Raw genomic sequence first — 15,821 nt, 5'->3', positions numbered from 1 at the left:
TGATTGTAAGTCCACTATACAATTAACTTCTATAAGTGACATTTCAATGAAAAGTTACACACAGTTTTTCTTCCAATACTGTGAAAGTACTATTGTTTGTGGGGTACCAATTTTTGTTGTGTTTGTGGCTAGGCAAAAGTACGAAATTTGGTTCCCTACAAAAAAGAGAATCCCATCAATTGGTATACTGAAAACCTTAAAACCACGAATTCAAGAATCCACGAATTTGTGTTTCTTCTCTAATCAACAGAAATTGCTATCCACGAATTAAAGTACTTTCATGGTACTTATCAGGTTTCTGCTTTTTTTCCCCAAATTCAGATGCTACAATTCTTTATTTTACTGTTACTTACAATTTTTAAAATTTTGGTTCCACTATTTTTAAAAACTTGGTCAATGCATAAACACAGCTCACATAGAAATTTTGCAGTAAAGATGTATAAATTGTATTATTTTACAGATATAAAGATGTTGTTGAGTGTGAAAGGATTGTTGTTATAGCCTTTAAGACAAACCATGAAGTAGCTAGCTTTAGAGCAGCCAAACTCTCTGATGATTTCTACCATATGAAGGCTGAGTTTGAAAGGAGAAAGACTAACATGACCAGGGATGATTTGACTCGTGACCCTACTAGAGAACTATTGACAGGTTAGCCAGAGTTAGGCCATTACAATTATTACATTATTGAGTTATTAGTAAGAACTTTACTGCTGCTATTTATACCCCCTTCTAAAGGTTGATGATCCTGAAGTCATGGCATCCATCTGTTTATCTGTACACAATTTTTGTTGCAATTTTCACTGCAATTGCTTTACCAGCCCTGAGGTTTTTTTTATTTATGGTGCAATTTGACTTTAGACTTGAGTAACTTCCTTTTTGACTTGCCTTGTTTTTAGGTGAAACATGGTTTCTGAAATTGGAGTTGGGATATCTTTTAGTGAGCTTTGCCCATATTTATTCTGGTTTTTAGCATGTTACCATTACACTTAAAAACATTCAAGATTATCTTAAATATTTTATCCACCATTTTTTTCATTTTATTTAGTAGTACTTGGCATTCTTTGTTTACTCTCATGTGGTCTAGTTTAAAATGATGATGACATGTATCTCTATATTTGCTTCAGGTCAGACCAGATTGACAGACATGGGACAAGGAGCTGGAGGCAAGGCAGATGACCCTGCTGTCAAGGTTGCCACGACCACAACCCTTAAAGGCAGTATGGGGGAGCGTATTTCAAAGGCTTTAGGCAAAGTGGAGGAAAAGAAGAAGAAGAGAGCGCAGAGAAGAGCTCAGGTATTTGATTTATCAAAATGATTTCTTTAAGGAGGTAGACCTAGGGTAAGGGACATAACTCTTGAAATCAATTATATGTTTGTATCAAATTCAGTTTCACCAAATCCTATCAAGCTTTATTTGAAACAGGATGAAATCAGTCCAAGTTACTTTGATGCTTACTCGAGAATGATGTAAAATGCTCCAGTGATGTTTTAGAGTTGTGTTCCTTACCCTAGGTCTACATCCTTAAGTACTGAGATAAAGGAAAAGATTATTGATGTGTCTGGTGTATATTACTCTCTGCTCTGTATATCAAAAATCTAGCACTGTGCATCTCATTTACCTGCATTGTTAGCAGTGCAGCCGTTGATACACTATGTTTACTAATCATCTTTTTTTGGGGATGACTGGTTGCGTATTGGTTAGTGTGCTGGACTGCGGCAGGTGAGGCGGTTGGTGCTGTAAGAGAATGAGTCGGTATGTCATAAATATTACACACCATTTTTTTCACTGTAAATTTAAAAAGATGTTGTGCATCACTAATTTACAGTAGAAAATTCCATGTATAAAAGTATCTATAGCACTGTGCATCTCATTTTTCTGCATTGTTAGCAGTACAGCTGTTGATTTACTTTTTTGGTCCTATTTTTGGATGACCGGTGTCATAATAGGTAGCATGCTGGACTGTGGCAGCGGGATGGGTGGTGCCATAAGTTAAGGAGTGTGTATCTCATGAATACTCTGACAAGATACATTTGTTATCAATGATGTTTTCCCTTTTATTGTTTTCAAATAGTGAGACTTTATTCACATTTTCTAGATTGATTTAATTTTGAGAAAAGAAATATTATGCAATCAGATATATAGTATTGATATCAGAGACTCTTTTCATTTTACAAAATATTTCACAGTACTTGTTTTTGCTGATAAACAGTCAATATTTACTGTGTACATATCAGTTTATGGCTGATGTAAAATTTCAAGGCAAAAAGGTATATGAAAAATTTTAGCATTTTTTATTTTGGTGGATGCCAAGTGCTACACAAAGTACTTAAAGATGTATACCTAGGGTAAGGGACATAACTCATGAAATCAGTGATAAGTTCGTATTATATTCAATTTCAGCAAAGCCTCTCAAGCTTTCGTTTGAAGCAAAATAAAATGAATCTAAGTTAATTAGATGCTTACATAAGATTGATATAAAATGCTGAATACAAAAGTTCCAATGATTTTCGAGAGTTGTGTCCCTTACCCTAGTTCTACCTGTTTAAGCACAGGAGTAAATATTTCCAATAATTTATTTTGACACTTTTAGACAGGCCGCTAAAATACGCCAAAATTAACCCCCAAAAGAAATTACTTGCTATATCTTTGAATGACTCTATTTTATATTTTAGTGGGATGAACTGTATGAAACTAAACCAGATGATGATTTTGAAGATCCTAATGATGTTTCTGCTATCAAAGAGGCCAAGGATAATATGGGTTACTTTAATCTTAAAACTGCCAAAGATTATATTGTTCCTGACCATCTGAGAATGAATGTGGAGAAAGCAAGAGGAAGACTGCTCATTCTGAAGGATTTGGTAAGGAAATTTATGCCTGACAAAAATTGGCAGTTCAAAAATATGGATGATAGAAACAAATTTCAGTTTTAAATTTTGACATTCAATGAAAGAAGGTGACATAAAAACATAAACTTAACAAGTGAAATACAAAAAAAAACCTGAAATGAAATGATTAAGCGTGTTCTTAATGTTCTGCATAGTCTATTTTTTTCTGTATATAACTGTGGAGTAAGATATGGTATGTAAAATAAGGGATATACCAGAAGTACTTTCATATCTGTTTAAAATTTCATTGCACAAGTTACTCATTGCCAGGATGTCATAGAAAATTGTGAGTGAATCAGGAAGTATTTTTCTTTTTTCTTTTGATATATTTGTATATTTGCCATAATACAAACTGAGACACCTTATGCACGGTTCACTCATTTTGTAGATTCACGAATATAAATATAACTTTAACCTTCAACTCCTGGCCCTGAGAGACAAGAAGATCAAGATTATAGAGGAAATTAAAGATGTTGTCAAAAAATTAAAGGAGGTTCAGGAAGTCCTAGCTGAATCATGTCGTAAAACTGTTCCAAAAGTACCAGAAATGCAATTATGTGAAATGCCAGAAAAGTAAGTGTTTTCATGCCGAATGAAGTATGAGGCATAAAGAAGTTTGTGTGAAGTTTTTTCCCCAATGATGTTAGGTCTAACATCTTATCATGAAACATGTTAATCATGTATAAATGTAATACATGTATCTGGAAAAAAATGGCATTTTGTTTAGGTTACCTTATGTTTGGCTATCAATAAGCAGGATGGTTTTTTCCACTTTTTAGAGGATTTCCACTATTCCAAATCCGGAGTTAACTGTTACAAATGAATAATGCAGTGCAAGCTAGCAATAATTTGTGACAAATTTCTAGATTTGAATGAAAACTTTAATATCTTATGTTTATTGGTGTTGGTATTTAGCTGGATCATGGTATAAAATATCTCAATTCATCTAAATTTTAAGAAATGGCAATTTTTTCAAGAAAATTGATTTTTTGTTGTTAATGTTATATAGACGTTATAAAGCATTTGTTCCTAAGTTTGACTTATGCTTGTGTGTTATATACATGTAAAGATGCATTTAGCAATGTTTCACTGTTTAATTTCATGCATTATTAAAACTATGAATGAAAACATTTCAGTAAGGAATGTCCTAGATATTGACTTTAGCAGAACCTTAATGAAGACAATAATTATTGTGATGGATTTAATTATATTTTAGTGTGGTAGGCTGGTAGGGAAAGGAGAATTTTGGATTCAAAAGATAGTATAATAATATATTGCAAATTTTTTTCCATTTTTCTGATAAAGTTTATTCAGCTGCAAAATTTTGAAAATATTTATAATAAAGTTTTTAATGTTTTTTTGCAGGAAATTGGAGTACACCAGAGAGACTTTGATTAAGTTCAAGAAAGAGTACGAGGAAGCTCAGAAAGCAGCCAAGGGATCTGGTTCTGGTTTTGGTGGCTTTGGTGGATTTGGAGGGGGAGCTGCGACAAAAGTATGTCACTTAATATAGCAAGTGTACGGTGGAAGTTATATACTATGGGGATTAAAGGAGGGTGCCTTTTAGTGTATGTGATTCATGGTTGGAAAAGCATACATATTTTTGCTTTTGATATTTTGTTTAAAATGCTATAGTAAACAGAAATTAACTCATATGAGATAAAAAATTTTAAAGAAAGTACCATAAAAATTCAAAATTAAGGGATACAACTCCGTAAATGACACTAAAATACAATAGAAGCTATTGGATTTTCTATGTTGATTATCTCCTAAGAGTAGACAGATTGGTATGAATAGTTATACATTCCATCATATAGACCTATGAAGCTTAATAACAAAAATAAAAAAATATGTAGCCTTCTTTAAGGTGTATCACATATTACAGAATTTGGATGATTCTTACAAAGACTGCTACTTAATATTTGAATGAATTTTTTGTTACAGGCACCTTCACCTGTTCCAATCAGGAGAATGAGTGTTGCTCCACCAAAATCTGAAGGATCTGCTACAAGTGAAATTCTTGAGGATGATGAGTTGACTCCCTTGGAAATAGAACTAAAACAGGCTGAAGACATTAAAATGCTTTATGAACAAGACAGGCTTTTAAGTAGAATTGATGAATTAGTGACGAACTTTGATGCTGAATTAAGAATTCTTAGACACGATAAATTTAAATTGGATATAGTAATGAAAAATGCTGACCTTAGGTAAGTGTAAAATATTTCTGGCCGAAAAATTATGCTGAAAAGCCGGAAATTTTTGCAGGGTGTTAATTTTTGTGTATTTTAGCAGTCTGTTTAAAACACCAAAATATATTCTAGGAAATAGTGACTATGCATCCACTTTGTATCCACCAAAATTAGGATTGGCAAAATTTTTCCTACGAAGATTTTGAAATCAGCATGCATGCTTTCATTATTACCATAGTAATACTTTCATGTATTAAATACAAGTTTTTAATATTTTCTTCTATCATACACATTAATATTTAATTGTAGACAAGTAACCCTCTTTGAGGAGTTAGTATTACTTAAAGAATATGAGAAGAGAGAAAATCTGCTGGCAGATAAAGTCACAGGCAAAGCACAAGAGAAAATTGATATGCAGAATAAGGTAAGGACAGGGAATTCTTGTTGATAATTGTAATAGAAATGAGAAAGGACCTGTGGTTAAGCTAAATATCAGATGTGTTAATTAGATGAATTTATTGGGATATAGTAATCAAGGGAACCAAGATTCTAGCTGAAATTGAAGAATGGAACAAAGACCAGACACAGAAAACAGACACATACAACAAAGTATAAAATAACCAAACTAATACATACAAAGTAACAGGAGTAAATGAGCAACTTGGACTCCACTAAAAACTGGGAGCATGGACCAGGTGCTTCGGTAGGGTAAGTGTCCTCTGCTTTTCTAGAAACACCCGCCGATGATGTACCATTTTTTCAATTTCACAAAAATAACAGATAATGAACCAAATAGTGTAGATTAACATTATGACACGACCATATAATAAAAATCACAACTAATTAAAAAAAAAGTCTTCTTCACCTCTTAACAGTTTGCTCTTATCATTATCATCATCATGAAGTGATAGATACATGAAAGACCTAATGGGATGTCTTCATCAATAGAGAAGTAATGGTATAAATCATATGATGCAGACAGTCATTATTTTTGAAAAATAAATTGTGTATTCATAGGAGGTTTTAGAAGTAGAAATTTTTGCATTTTTTTATAATAAAAAAAACACACTTTTCACATAGTTTATTTGTTAACATTTTTCTTCTTATTCATTCTTTGTGTGTTTACAGATTGTAGAAGTAACTAACAAGATAGAAATGAAGAAGAAAGAAATTGAGAAACTTGGAGAAAGAGACAGGACACTCCAAGGGCAGTTCCAGGGATTATTAGGAGAAAAGAATCAATGGGCGGACTATCTCACTAAAGTTTATAAGAAAAAAATCAAAAGAGCAAAGAAGAAGGTTACAGAAGATGGTATGTTGAATAAATTATAGTGGTTTTTTTTTTCATGAGAGGGCAATAATCATAAGAAATAATATATATGTGTTATAGTGTCTTCTTCATTGGATCATAATCATTTGGTATATAGAAGGCTTCAAAAATTTGAAAATTCCAGTTTTTAAAAGAATGTTTAACAAGATTACAATTACCATTACTGTGTGCTTGGTAGGCTATGACTGACCATGTTTCAACCATTACTTGACCGTGGTTCAACCATTGACTGACCATGGTATAACCATTGCCTTACGGTGGTTCATACATTGCCTGATGGTGGTTCAACCATTGACTGTTGATGGTTCAACCATTAAGTGACCGTGGTATAACCATTGCCTGACAGTGGTTAAACCGTTGACTGATCATGGTTCAACCATTGCCTGACTGTGGTTCAACCATTGACTGATCGTGGTTCAACCATTGAGTGACCATGGTATAACCATTGCCTGATCATGGTTCAATCATTGTCTGATCTGCACTTGAAAAATAAGGGTAACAACAAAATTACCGAACAATAATCCGATCCGATCAAGTTGTCCAAAATAAATCTGGCAAAATAGATATTACACCATCGGAGCAGCTGGTACCGCAATGGTCCTGACTTGGTACATGCATTTCAAATGAAATGGGGGTTAAATCTAGGTTTACAGCATGCTAAACCTCCCTCTTCCATTGTGGTGTGAATATACCAGTGATGATTAAACAGCATTTGCATGCTATTGTGTCATAATTGGTAAATCAGCGATCACATCAGCACAAAAAAACAACAGGGAAGGAGAAGAATAGCTAGTAAATTAATTTTATTAGGTATTTGTATGTTCCTTTTAAAGCTTCATGTCAAGAATTAAATTAACTTCACACTTTTTACATCACCTTCCCCTGACTTTCATAGTTTTATTAGTAGCAACAGGTAACAGTGGGAGAAATCGGGACAAATTACGTATTAGTTATATTTCAGTTTTGATGCACTTGATAAGGAATAAGAAGTTTCAGTTTGAGAAATGTTTCTTATGAATGTATTGATGATTTCAGGTGACAGTGATGATAGTGAAGAATCAGATTCAGATGATTCAGACTGGGATGAAGATGAAGATGAATCTGATGATGATGGAGGATACGACCTTGACATTTGTCCTCCAGGCTGTGATCAGGTAAACTATTGAATACACAGATTCATTAATAAGTTCAATGAAATAAATTAAGTTGGGTCAAACACTGACTCATATGTCAAAAACAACTTATTTGTGGATAGTTATTTTGCTTAACCATAGTAGATGCAATGCTTTACTTTAATAGGAATGGTTTTTGCATTGAAATAATATTTACACTTTCAAGAAAAATGAATAAAGCAAAAAAAAATCTGCATATTTACAATATCTTTAAGTCATTTATTATTGTGTTTAAATATGAAGAACATCAGGTTCTTAGGCTCTTGTTCCAGATTGCCTTTTTATTTGTAACAAACATGAAAAGGACTATTTATTTACTTGGTTCATACATGTTGGGCAAAAATAATTGTGTACCTTATTCATGGCCTGAAAACGAATATAAAATCAAAGTAAATGTCAACTAATGTTTAGTATAATGTATTGAAACAAAATTTTGTTTTCTTTTTTAACCTTAGACACTATATGACAATGTTTGTGCATTACGAGAGAAAAGATTAGATATAGAGGAAGAGTTGGTGGAGGAAAAGAAGAATAATGATAATTTGAAGAAAGAATTAGAGAGCATGAACAAGAAACTTAAAGTTATCATAAATGCTCTCAAGACTGCACAGAATGATTTGGAGGCCTTCCAGGTAAGATAAGACCACTTTGGGGTTTGTATGATAGCGAACTCACCTCTTGTTGGGGATGTCTTGGATGGGATTCGAAGTAAAAAGTTTCAATGACTTTGCCAGGGGTAAACATAATAAGTAGGGTAACATTTCTCATTTTGGATTGTTATACCCCACTCCAAAGGAGGGGGGAATACTGTTTTACCATTATCCATGCTTCTATCTGTAACAATTTTTTTCATTGCAGTTTTCTCAGCAACTACTCATCACTTTGGCTCAAAATTTAATCACATTCTACCTGTAGGTATGTCATATAATGGATCTATTTTCAAAAAAATTCAGTGATTTCTTGTTTATTGAGAACTTTGTTTATTTTCCTAATGTAGTGATTGAAAGCAGGGGTTCCATAAGTCAGCATTGGCTTGGATTTCTTGTGTTTTTAATTTTTTAGTTAGTTCATTAAAATCTTATTTTTAAAGCATATAGTTTTGGTGCACTGGATAGTCTATATAAGCAGAGATGTTTGCCTCGCAGACTCTGTAATTTGTATTAATTTCTCCTCTTAGCTAAATGGATTATATATATACAATGAAGTGAAACATATTGTTCATTATAATAACAGTCAAATTTGGAATATACTAGATTTGAATAAACAGATCCGTAGACTTTTGTTTTCATCTTCTCCCATATTAAACAGTACTTATAATATTCTCCATCATTTAAGAATTGGCAATAATAAAAATTTTGTCTCTTGAAAAATAACATAAATTTTCCATGTGCATATTGTTTGTTGCGTGAAGTGCAATAAACAAAATATGCACATGGAAAATTTATGTTATTTTTCCATAGACAAAATTTTTATTATTGCTAATTCTTATGAATTAATTTTAAAACATATTTTTATCTTTAGACATGAGAAAAGAAGCTCTGAATTTAACTGAATAGTGGCATGTCAATATTTTTTTATCCATTGAGAAATAACAAAATTATTTTAAACAATCAGATTACAGTATTTATTTCAAATTAATTTATGTGCTATTGTAGTTAGAGAAACAACAGAAATTGAACGAGTTAGATGTGGTAGTAACACTCAAACTTCACCAGATACAGTATATGATTAATGGAGTCCTGCCACAGGAATTGTCACAGACTCTAGTATTTGAGTCAAATGGTGTGAATAGATTACAGCAACGAATCAAAGAATTGGAGCATGAGAAACAATTGCAAAAGAAACAAATGAAGTAAGTGTTCTTTTAACCTTGAAATTTACGTGGCAAAAGGTCTACATCAGCGAGACCAAATTTAATATATAAAATTACATTAGGTGTAGCAGGAGTAATTTTCAGCACATTTTTTTTGTAATAAGTAAATCAAACCTTTTATTCATTTAGGATGAATTTCAATTACCTTTGATAAACATGCAAAATGCCTAGGACATGCAGCAAAATGCATGTCAAAAGTTTTTTTTTTATTATTTAAAGTTTTAAACATTAAATCTTTGCAGGGAATCAAGGAAAACGCATGTTACATTGATAAAAGACCGGAAGATATTTGATGCGAAGATAACAGAAATGGAAGACGAAGCCAATGAGATGATGACAGCCAAATTTGGTAGAATTGTTGATTTAGAAAAACTAGAAACAATCACAGTCAACAGAGCCATAGAAGAACTAAAGGAGAAGTTAAGAATGACAGAAATACAGTGCTCTGAAGAAATTAATGAATGGGATGTAAGTAAAAGAGCAAATTCAGAGAATCCTGTCCAAACCAAACCTGAATAAGCCCAATACTTTTCTAAACTAAACCTTGAATAAACTAAAAACTTTTCTAAATCAAACCCAAAGTAAACCGAAAACTTGTCTAAACCTTACCCTGAATAAACCAAAAACTTTTCTAAACCAAACCCAAAGTAAACCGAAAACTTGTCTAACCCTAACCCTGAATAAACAAATAATCTTGCCTAAACCTGAAGTTTTTATTAAGACTAAGAGTCTTCATATCATGTATTTTGAACCTGGGTAAACAGAACACCTATCTAAACCAAACAAACTCCACTGTCCAAGAGGGTTTGGGTCAGATAGGTTTTACTGTGTTTGAGTAGTTCTTTTTACATAAGTTTGTAATTGTTAAATAGCAGTTATTGCAGGAAAATGAAAAAAAAAATTACTTGATGCATGTGGAGCTATCATGTTTTTTATAGAACTTTTTTTCCCATTCTATAGTGAAATCTGTCGAAAACAAACCCTAAATAAATCAGAAATATGTATAAACCAGACATCTTTTAAAGTCTTATTTTTTGTTATTTTTAAGGATTTTGAACCTATATAAACCAAATACCTGTTTAAATGTAGTAATTCCAATTACAATTCCACTCAGGATGCTTTTATTCTTTTAAGTACCTGTCCTTGTAAGAATCATGCAAAATCTGAAAAATGTGATACTCCCCAAAATAGGCTACATATATTTATTTTTGTAATTAAGTTGTTGTATGGGTCTATACTATGAAATGTGTAATTATTCATTCAAATCTGCCTTCTCTTAGGAGATAATCAACCTTGAAAATCCAATAGATTCTATTGTAAGAAACACAGGTTATATGAAAAACTTAATGTGAATTTCTGTTTACTACGGAAATTCAAACAAAATATCAAAAAAAATTAATATGTAGGCTTTTTACCCATGAATCACATTTTGCATGATTCTTAGCTGGAGTGCTACATAATTCTTTCTTTGTAAACCATTTAGGTTAAACAGGTTTCACTGTATGTATTTAGAGAAAAAAAAAAGATTTTTTTTTATGGTGATGCAGTTTCCACTTTTTGCTAGGTATTTTAAACCATAAAACTCATGGAGTTACTGGTTATATATTGATTCTCCTTCAGTTATGAGTGATTTAAATAATTTCTCCGCTCGAAATGGTAAAATCAACATTTTCAACTTGTGAGCTTTAACAAGCTTGTTAAAATTTGAATATTACCATAGAGAGTGGAGAAATCATTGGAATAAGCTTAAGGAGAATCAGTTTCTACCATGAAATCTGTAGAAACCTTGGGTAATATAAAATGGTGGAAAAACTCTTGCAGAAATTCAATCATTTATTAAAAGTTACATGTATTTTTAATCACCAGCTTAGGATGGTAGAAACAATTATATTATCACATATAAGCAATATCAAAATGCATAAGACAATTTGCAAGATTTTGTAAGATTTGTAAGATTTTTTCAATATCAATATACTGATTTACATGATTTCTTTGTTGTTTTTACATTTTATGGAATGAATTCTTAATTTGTTGTTGTATATTGTAGGATAAGATTAGAGAAAAGAAGAATAAGATAACATCATTAATTAGAGATAATACCAATAGATTAGACCAACTTAATCTGCTTATGAATGAACAGAAACAGTTTGAGGTATCTCTTGACTCCAGGCAGAAAAATCTTGTAAGTTTAAGTTAAAGCTCAGTCATTTACATGCATTTGTATGCTATTTTCTTCGTGCATTAATAAACTTACATTAGTTTATACTTGATTTAATGATTAAAATTTTAAGGCAATATTTTCATTTCCCTCTTTTGTGGTAGGTATATAATGGCTGTCTTTCCATATGTCCATTTACCCATCCATAACTTTTCAATATGTTTTGTTTGTAACTTCTAATCATGGCCACTTGATATTTTTTGGGGTTGGGGAGCAGGGATATTGTATATTGAGATTTGCTGAAGGCTCACAGTTTGTCAATTTTAGTTAGGCTTAAATTGATTTAAGGATTATGAAATACCAATAATTAATTATATGTTTTTGTTTTTATAAGTTATTTAACGAATTTCAAATGATTTCCAAAAGGAATTTAAAATTCAGAGTAAAAGTTGCCTAGAGCCATAGCTTTCGTTTTTTGTTATTCATACGTGAAACTTTAACACAACTTTATCTTTCATTTTGCAGGGTGAGGAATATTCTGGTGCTCGCAAGGCTGATGTTCATGAGAAACAGAGACTGATACAGCTAGTACAGCTCCAAGCACAAGAAATAGACGCTCTCAAAGAAGAAATTATGTTGTTGTCAAGGAAAGGTGGACATATCCTGCCACCAGCTCAACCACCTCTGCCCCAGACACCACCAAATCTGAGGACAATTAGCAATTAACTTACTGTGATATGGAATAAGTTATTCATTTCAATATCTTCATGAGGGAGAAAAACAGTTTGAGACAGAATGAATGGAAATATTGTTTGATTTTACAAGCATGCTGAAACTTGTATTAGGAACTTACTGTAAATTTAATTTTTCACTATCTCGCATTTTAGCACAAAGATTAAAATGACAAATATATTCATGTATAAGCATTCATTTAATGGAACATCAGTTTAAGTTCTATTTTTTGTACTTTAAAGTACTATGGTACAGTGTAATCAAGGATTTGAGGCATAAAGTGACCTGTTTTGAGTTAGATCTTAAAACTGTTATGTCAATAGGAAAGAGATATACTTAGTTGTTAATTGTAAATACTTATGTTATATTTCATACGAAACTATTTATTTTCTCTAAAATACCACAGACTATTTTATTTTTTAATCCGTCCTGATTTACTGAATCTGTGATATTTTTTGTTATTAAATGTGATACTAAGATAAATTGTTTTTTTTTTGTGAATTTCTAAAAAGGTGCAAAATAAAACATTTTCTGGTTATTTGCACATTAAATTGACTAAAACTATGATATTGAACCACAGGGAGGGTGTTCAACACAACACCAAGAAGGCTTGGTTTTATTTAGGGAGTTGTGAATTGGACTTAAAAAAGAAGCCAAAGACAAACTTCATCCTGAATTCCGCAAAATTGAAAAAGGAACTAGGGGCCGGTTTCATAAAAATTTCTCAAATTGAGATTTTTCTCAAATCTTCAAGTGATCTGATTGGTTAAAATTTGAGTTGAGGAAGGATTTGAGGAAAATCGCAATTTGAGATTTTTTACGAAACCGGTCCCAGACAAACTTTTCCTGAACTCTGCATAATAACTTAGTAAAAGTGTATGGATATCTATAAAATTGTACCAGAAGGTTCTAATTATAAAAGTCTTCCTGGGAGTAATTTTTTGAATGTGCCCTTAACCACTAGAGAAAAAGGGGTCAAGAAGGACTAAAACAGTTTTCAGTTTGTGGATAAAAACTTGTGTTAAAGTGTATGAGAATTTCTATGAAATTGAACCACAAAGGTAACTATTAAAAAAGTTAAAAAGAACACAAAAACAAAACTTCAGACTTTAAGTACCATTCTGTGTAAGAATCAGGCAATGGGTGGCACATCATATTTCTCAATTTGGTCTGTTTTGCCACAAATATATTCAATTCATCTAGAAAACAACTGAAAAGCTATCTAAATTTATCCTGAAGCCAATGTGACGTAGATATTTCTTAACTGCTTATATAAAGAAAAAGTGCGGGAAAATTTTCCAGCCATTTTACCAATAGTGCATTTCAACTAAATTTGACCTATCAATAGCTTAAAAAGGCAAATTTTACAAACACTTTGATGGTTATTTCTGAAGGTTATCGGGTATAAATACTTGGTTAATGCAATAAAATCTCAGTGTTTTTTCCTTTATGTGCCACACCTTATACACATTTTGCCTGATTCTTAGACAGAGAAGTACTTACATACTTTTATTTGTGGGTACTAATTTACGATGTATAAGGGAGTATTTTTAGGACTTGACAGCTTTATCATACAGATGAATGGGAATTTTTAATTTCCTTGGGAACAAAATTTTGTGTTTTGTTAAACCAACGAAAACCACCAAAATTAGTACCCCACGAACAGTACTTTTAGTCCTTGGACTGGGAGTGTCAACAGTGCATCCCCCACTCATCAAGTTCATGGTGGTCACCAAAGAATATTCTCGGATTCTTTTTTCAGTATAAGCCTATGGGTCAAAAAGGCAAGACTTATAGATTGCCTTTGATCATTAGAAAGCTAAGATGCTACATAAACGTGTTAAAATATGCAACAGCTTGATTAAAGTACGGTACTTGAAAAAAAATATGCAAATTATTAGTTAAATGAATGAAAATATGAAATTTTGAAAAGTCCCCGCTTTATTTAAACCTCATTATAGTCACATTGAAACTGAAAAATACGCACATGTAATGCGCAGATATGTTGAATACATTGATAATTAAAACACTAGTACCCAACATGTCTTTTTATATCGATTATATGCTAAAATTAACATTCGGGTTCAGGTTGAGTATTTTTTTTTCATGGGTAAGGGATAGCAAATTTTCACCTTATTGGACTTGAATAAGTTAAAATATTTATAACTTGGGCTCATAAGGAAGCTACTACTCTGTATATAACTGTATTTGAATATACAAAAGCTTGTTTAAGGTACGATATTTGAAAAAAAGAACGGGGAAATGGAAGAAAATATGAAATTCCGAAAATTCTCTTTTTTTTTTATTAAAAACTCGATATTGTCCATTGAAACTGAAATACGAAAAATACTAGTTTTTTATATTGTAAATTTCGATATGCTGTACACGTGTTTCAAGGAGTAACCTCTCATCAGCAGCATTAAAATCAAATATGTAGGAAGATCATAATCAAAATATTAGTTTTATACAAGAAGTACTCATCACCAAAACTATCGAAGGAGGAAGCCAAATCCATCACCGAGAGGTTCTACCATATGCAATGCAAGGAGTGAAGCCTCGGTGTTTAACGTATTTTAAAATTTGAAATACTGCAAAATTTAATAAATGAGGTAGATAAAATATATTATTCTGGGTCAGACAAGTCTGACTACTGGGTTGGTGAATACCCTCGGGGACCTCAGGTCCACCAGCAGTGGTATCGACCCAGTGGTTCTTGAATACAAAGAAATACCAGTTTTATATATTGTAAATTTCGATATGCTGTACACAAAATACGCGCCTGAAATGGGCAAATATGTTGAATACATCAATAATAAAAACAAAAGTACCCATCATGTCAATTGTACACCATTTATGTACTAAAAATGTCCTTTTGGTTTATGTTGATGTATTTTTTTAGGGTTGGCAAGTTTTCACCTAACTTGACTTGGAAAGGTTCAAATATTTGTTACCTGGGCCCATTTGGAAGCTTAGATGCTATGTAAATGTACTATATCTCACAAAAGCATGTTAAAGCCACTGTATTCTGTAAAAATGACAATAACGGGTAATATAGAAGAAATTCTGAAATTCTGAAAATTCCACTTTTTACGATTTAGTAATAATAGCAACCCTAAAAAGAAAATCTAAGACCCTGAATAGATCAGATATATTGGCTAAATCGTTATCTTAATTTTGAATGCCATACAATATAAGTTTTACAATGTTGGTAAGGTGTGAATGATACTGAGACCAGTTTTCTAGGCGAAGGGGTGATATTTTAAACATTTTTTTAAAATTCATTCTTGAAAAATAGTTTCTCGTGATTTTTTTTTATAGAGAACCGACCCAAAGTTCTTTACATCCCATATTATAACCGGCAATTGAAAACAATCTTTAAATAAACAAATATTTACGGCTGAGGATAAATGATTGTTTCCAAATGGTAATTTGATTTGCTTGTTTAAATTTCAATATGGAAAGATTAAAATAATAGCAA

The 15,821-nt window shown here is 31.9% G+C and overlaps 1 protein-coding gene across 2 annotated transcripts in view; it reads left to right on the top strand.

Annotated features, from left to right (window-relative positions):
* LOC148617213 (cilia- and flagella-associated protein 44-like) overlaps window positions 1–12,826 on the top strand; it is a 35,071-nt gene extending 22,245 nt beyond the window's left edge. For both annotated transcript variants that reach the window (XM_088584697.1, XM_088584696.1), the window contains 14 exons: window positions 461–648; window positions 1,125–1,294; window positions 2,674–2,862; window positions 3,278–3,462; window positions 4,255–4,384; window positions 4,834–5,096; window positions 5,388–5,502; window positions 6,207–6,390; window positions 7,444–7,562; window positions 8,036–8,212; window positions 9,236–9,432; window positions 9,696–9,921; window positions 11,501–11,635; window positions 12,137–12,826. In XM_088584697.1, the coding sequence (XP_088440823.1) occupies window positions 461–648; window positions 1,125–1,294; window positions 2,674–2,862; window positions 3,278–3,462; window positions 4,255–4,384; window positions 4,834–5,096; window positions 5,388–5,502; window positions 6,207–6,390; window positions 7,444–7,562; window positions 8,036–8,212; window positions 9,236–9,432; window positions 9,696–9,921; window positions 11,501–11,635; window positions 12,137–12,337 (2,479 nt within the window). In that variant the 3' untranslated portion in view covers window positions 12,338–12,826. The remainder of the gene's footprint in view (window positions 1–460; window positions 649–1,124; window positions 1,295–2,673; window positions 2,863–3,277; window positions 3,463–4,254; window positions 4,385–4,833; window positions 5,097–5,387; window positions 5,503–6,206; window positions 6,391–7,443; window positions 7,563–8,035; window positions 8,213–9,235; window positions 9,433–9,695; window positions 9,922–11,500; window positions 11,636–12,136) is intronic.
* The last annotated feature ends 2,995 nt before the right edge of the window (window positions 12,827–15,821 follow it).

Source organism: Perna viridis, chromosome 5 (genome assembly GCF_037379345.1).
Source record: "Perna viridis isolate PV_CMFRI_1.1 ecotype Kerala chromosome 5, ASM3737934v1, whole genome shotgun sequence".
NCBI lineage: Eukaryota > Metazoa > Mollusca > Bivalvia > Mytilida > Mytilidae > Perna > Perna viridis.
Note: the sequence above shows the minus strand (reverse complement) of the source record. Positions and strands in the feature narration are given on the sequence as shown.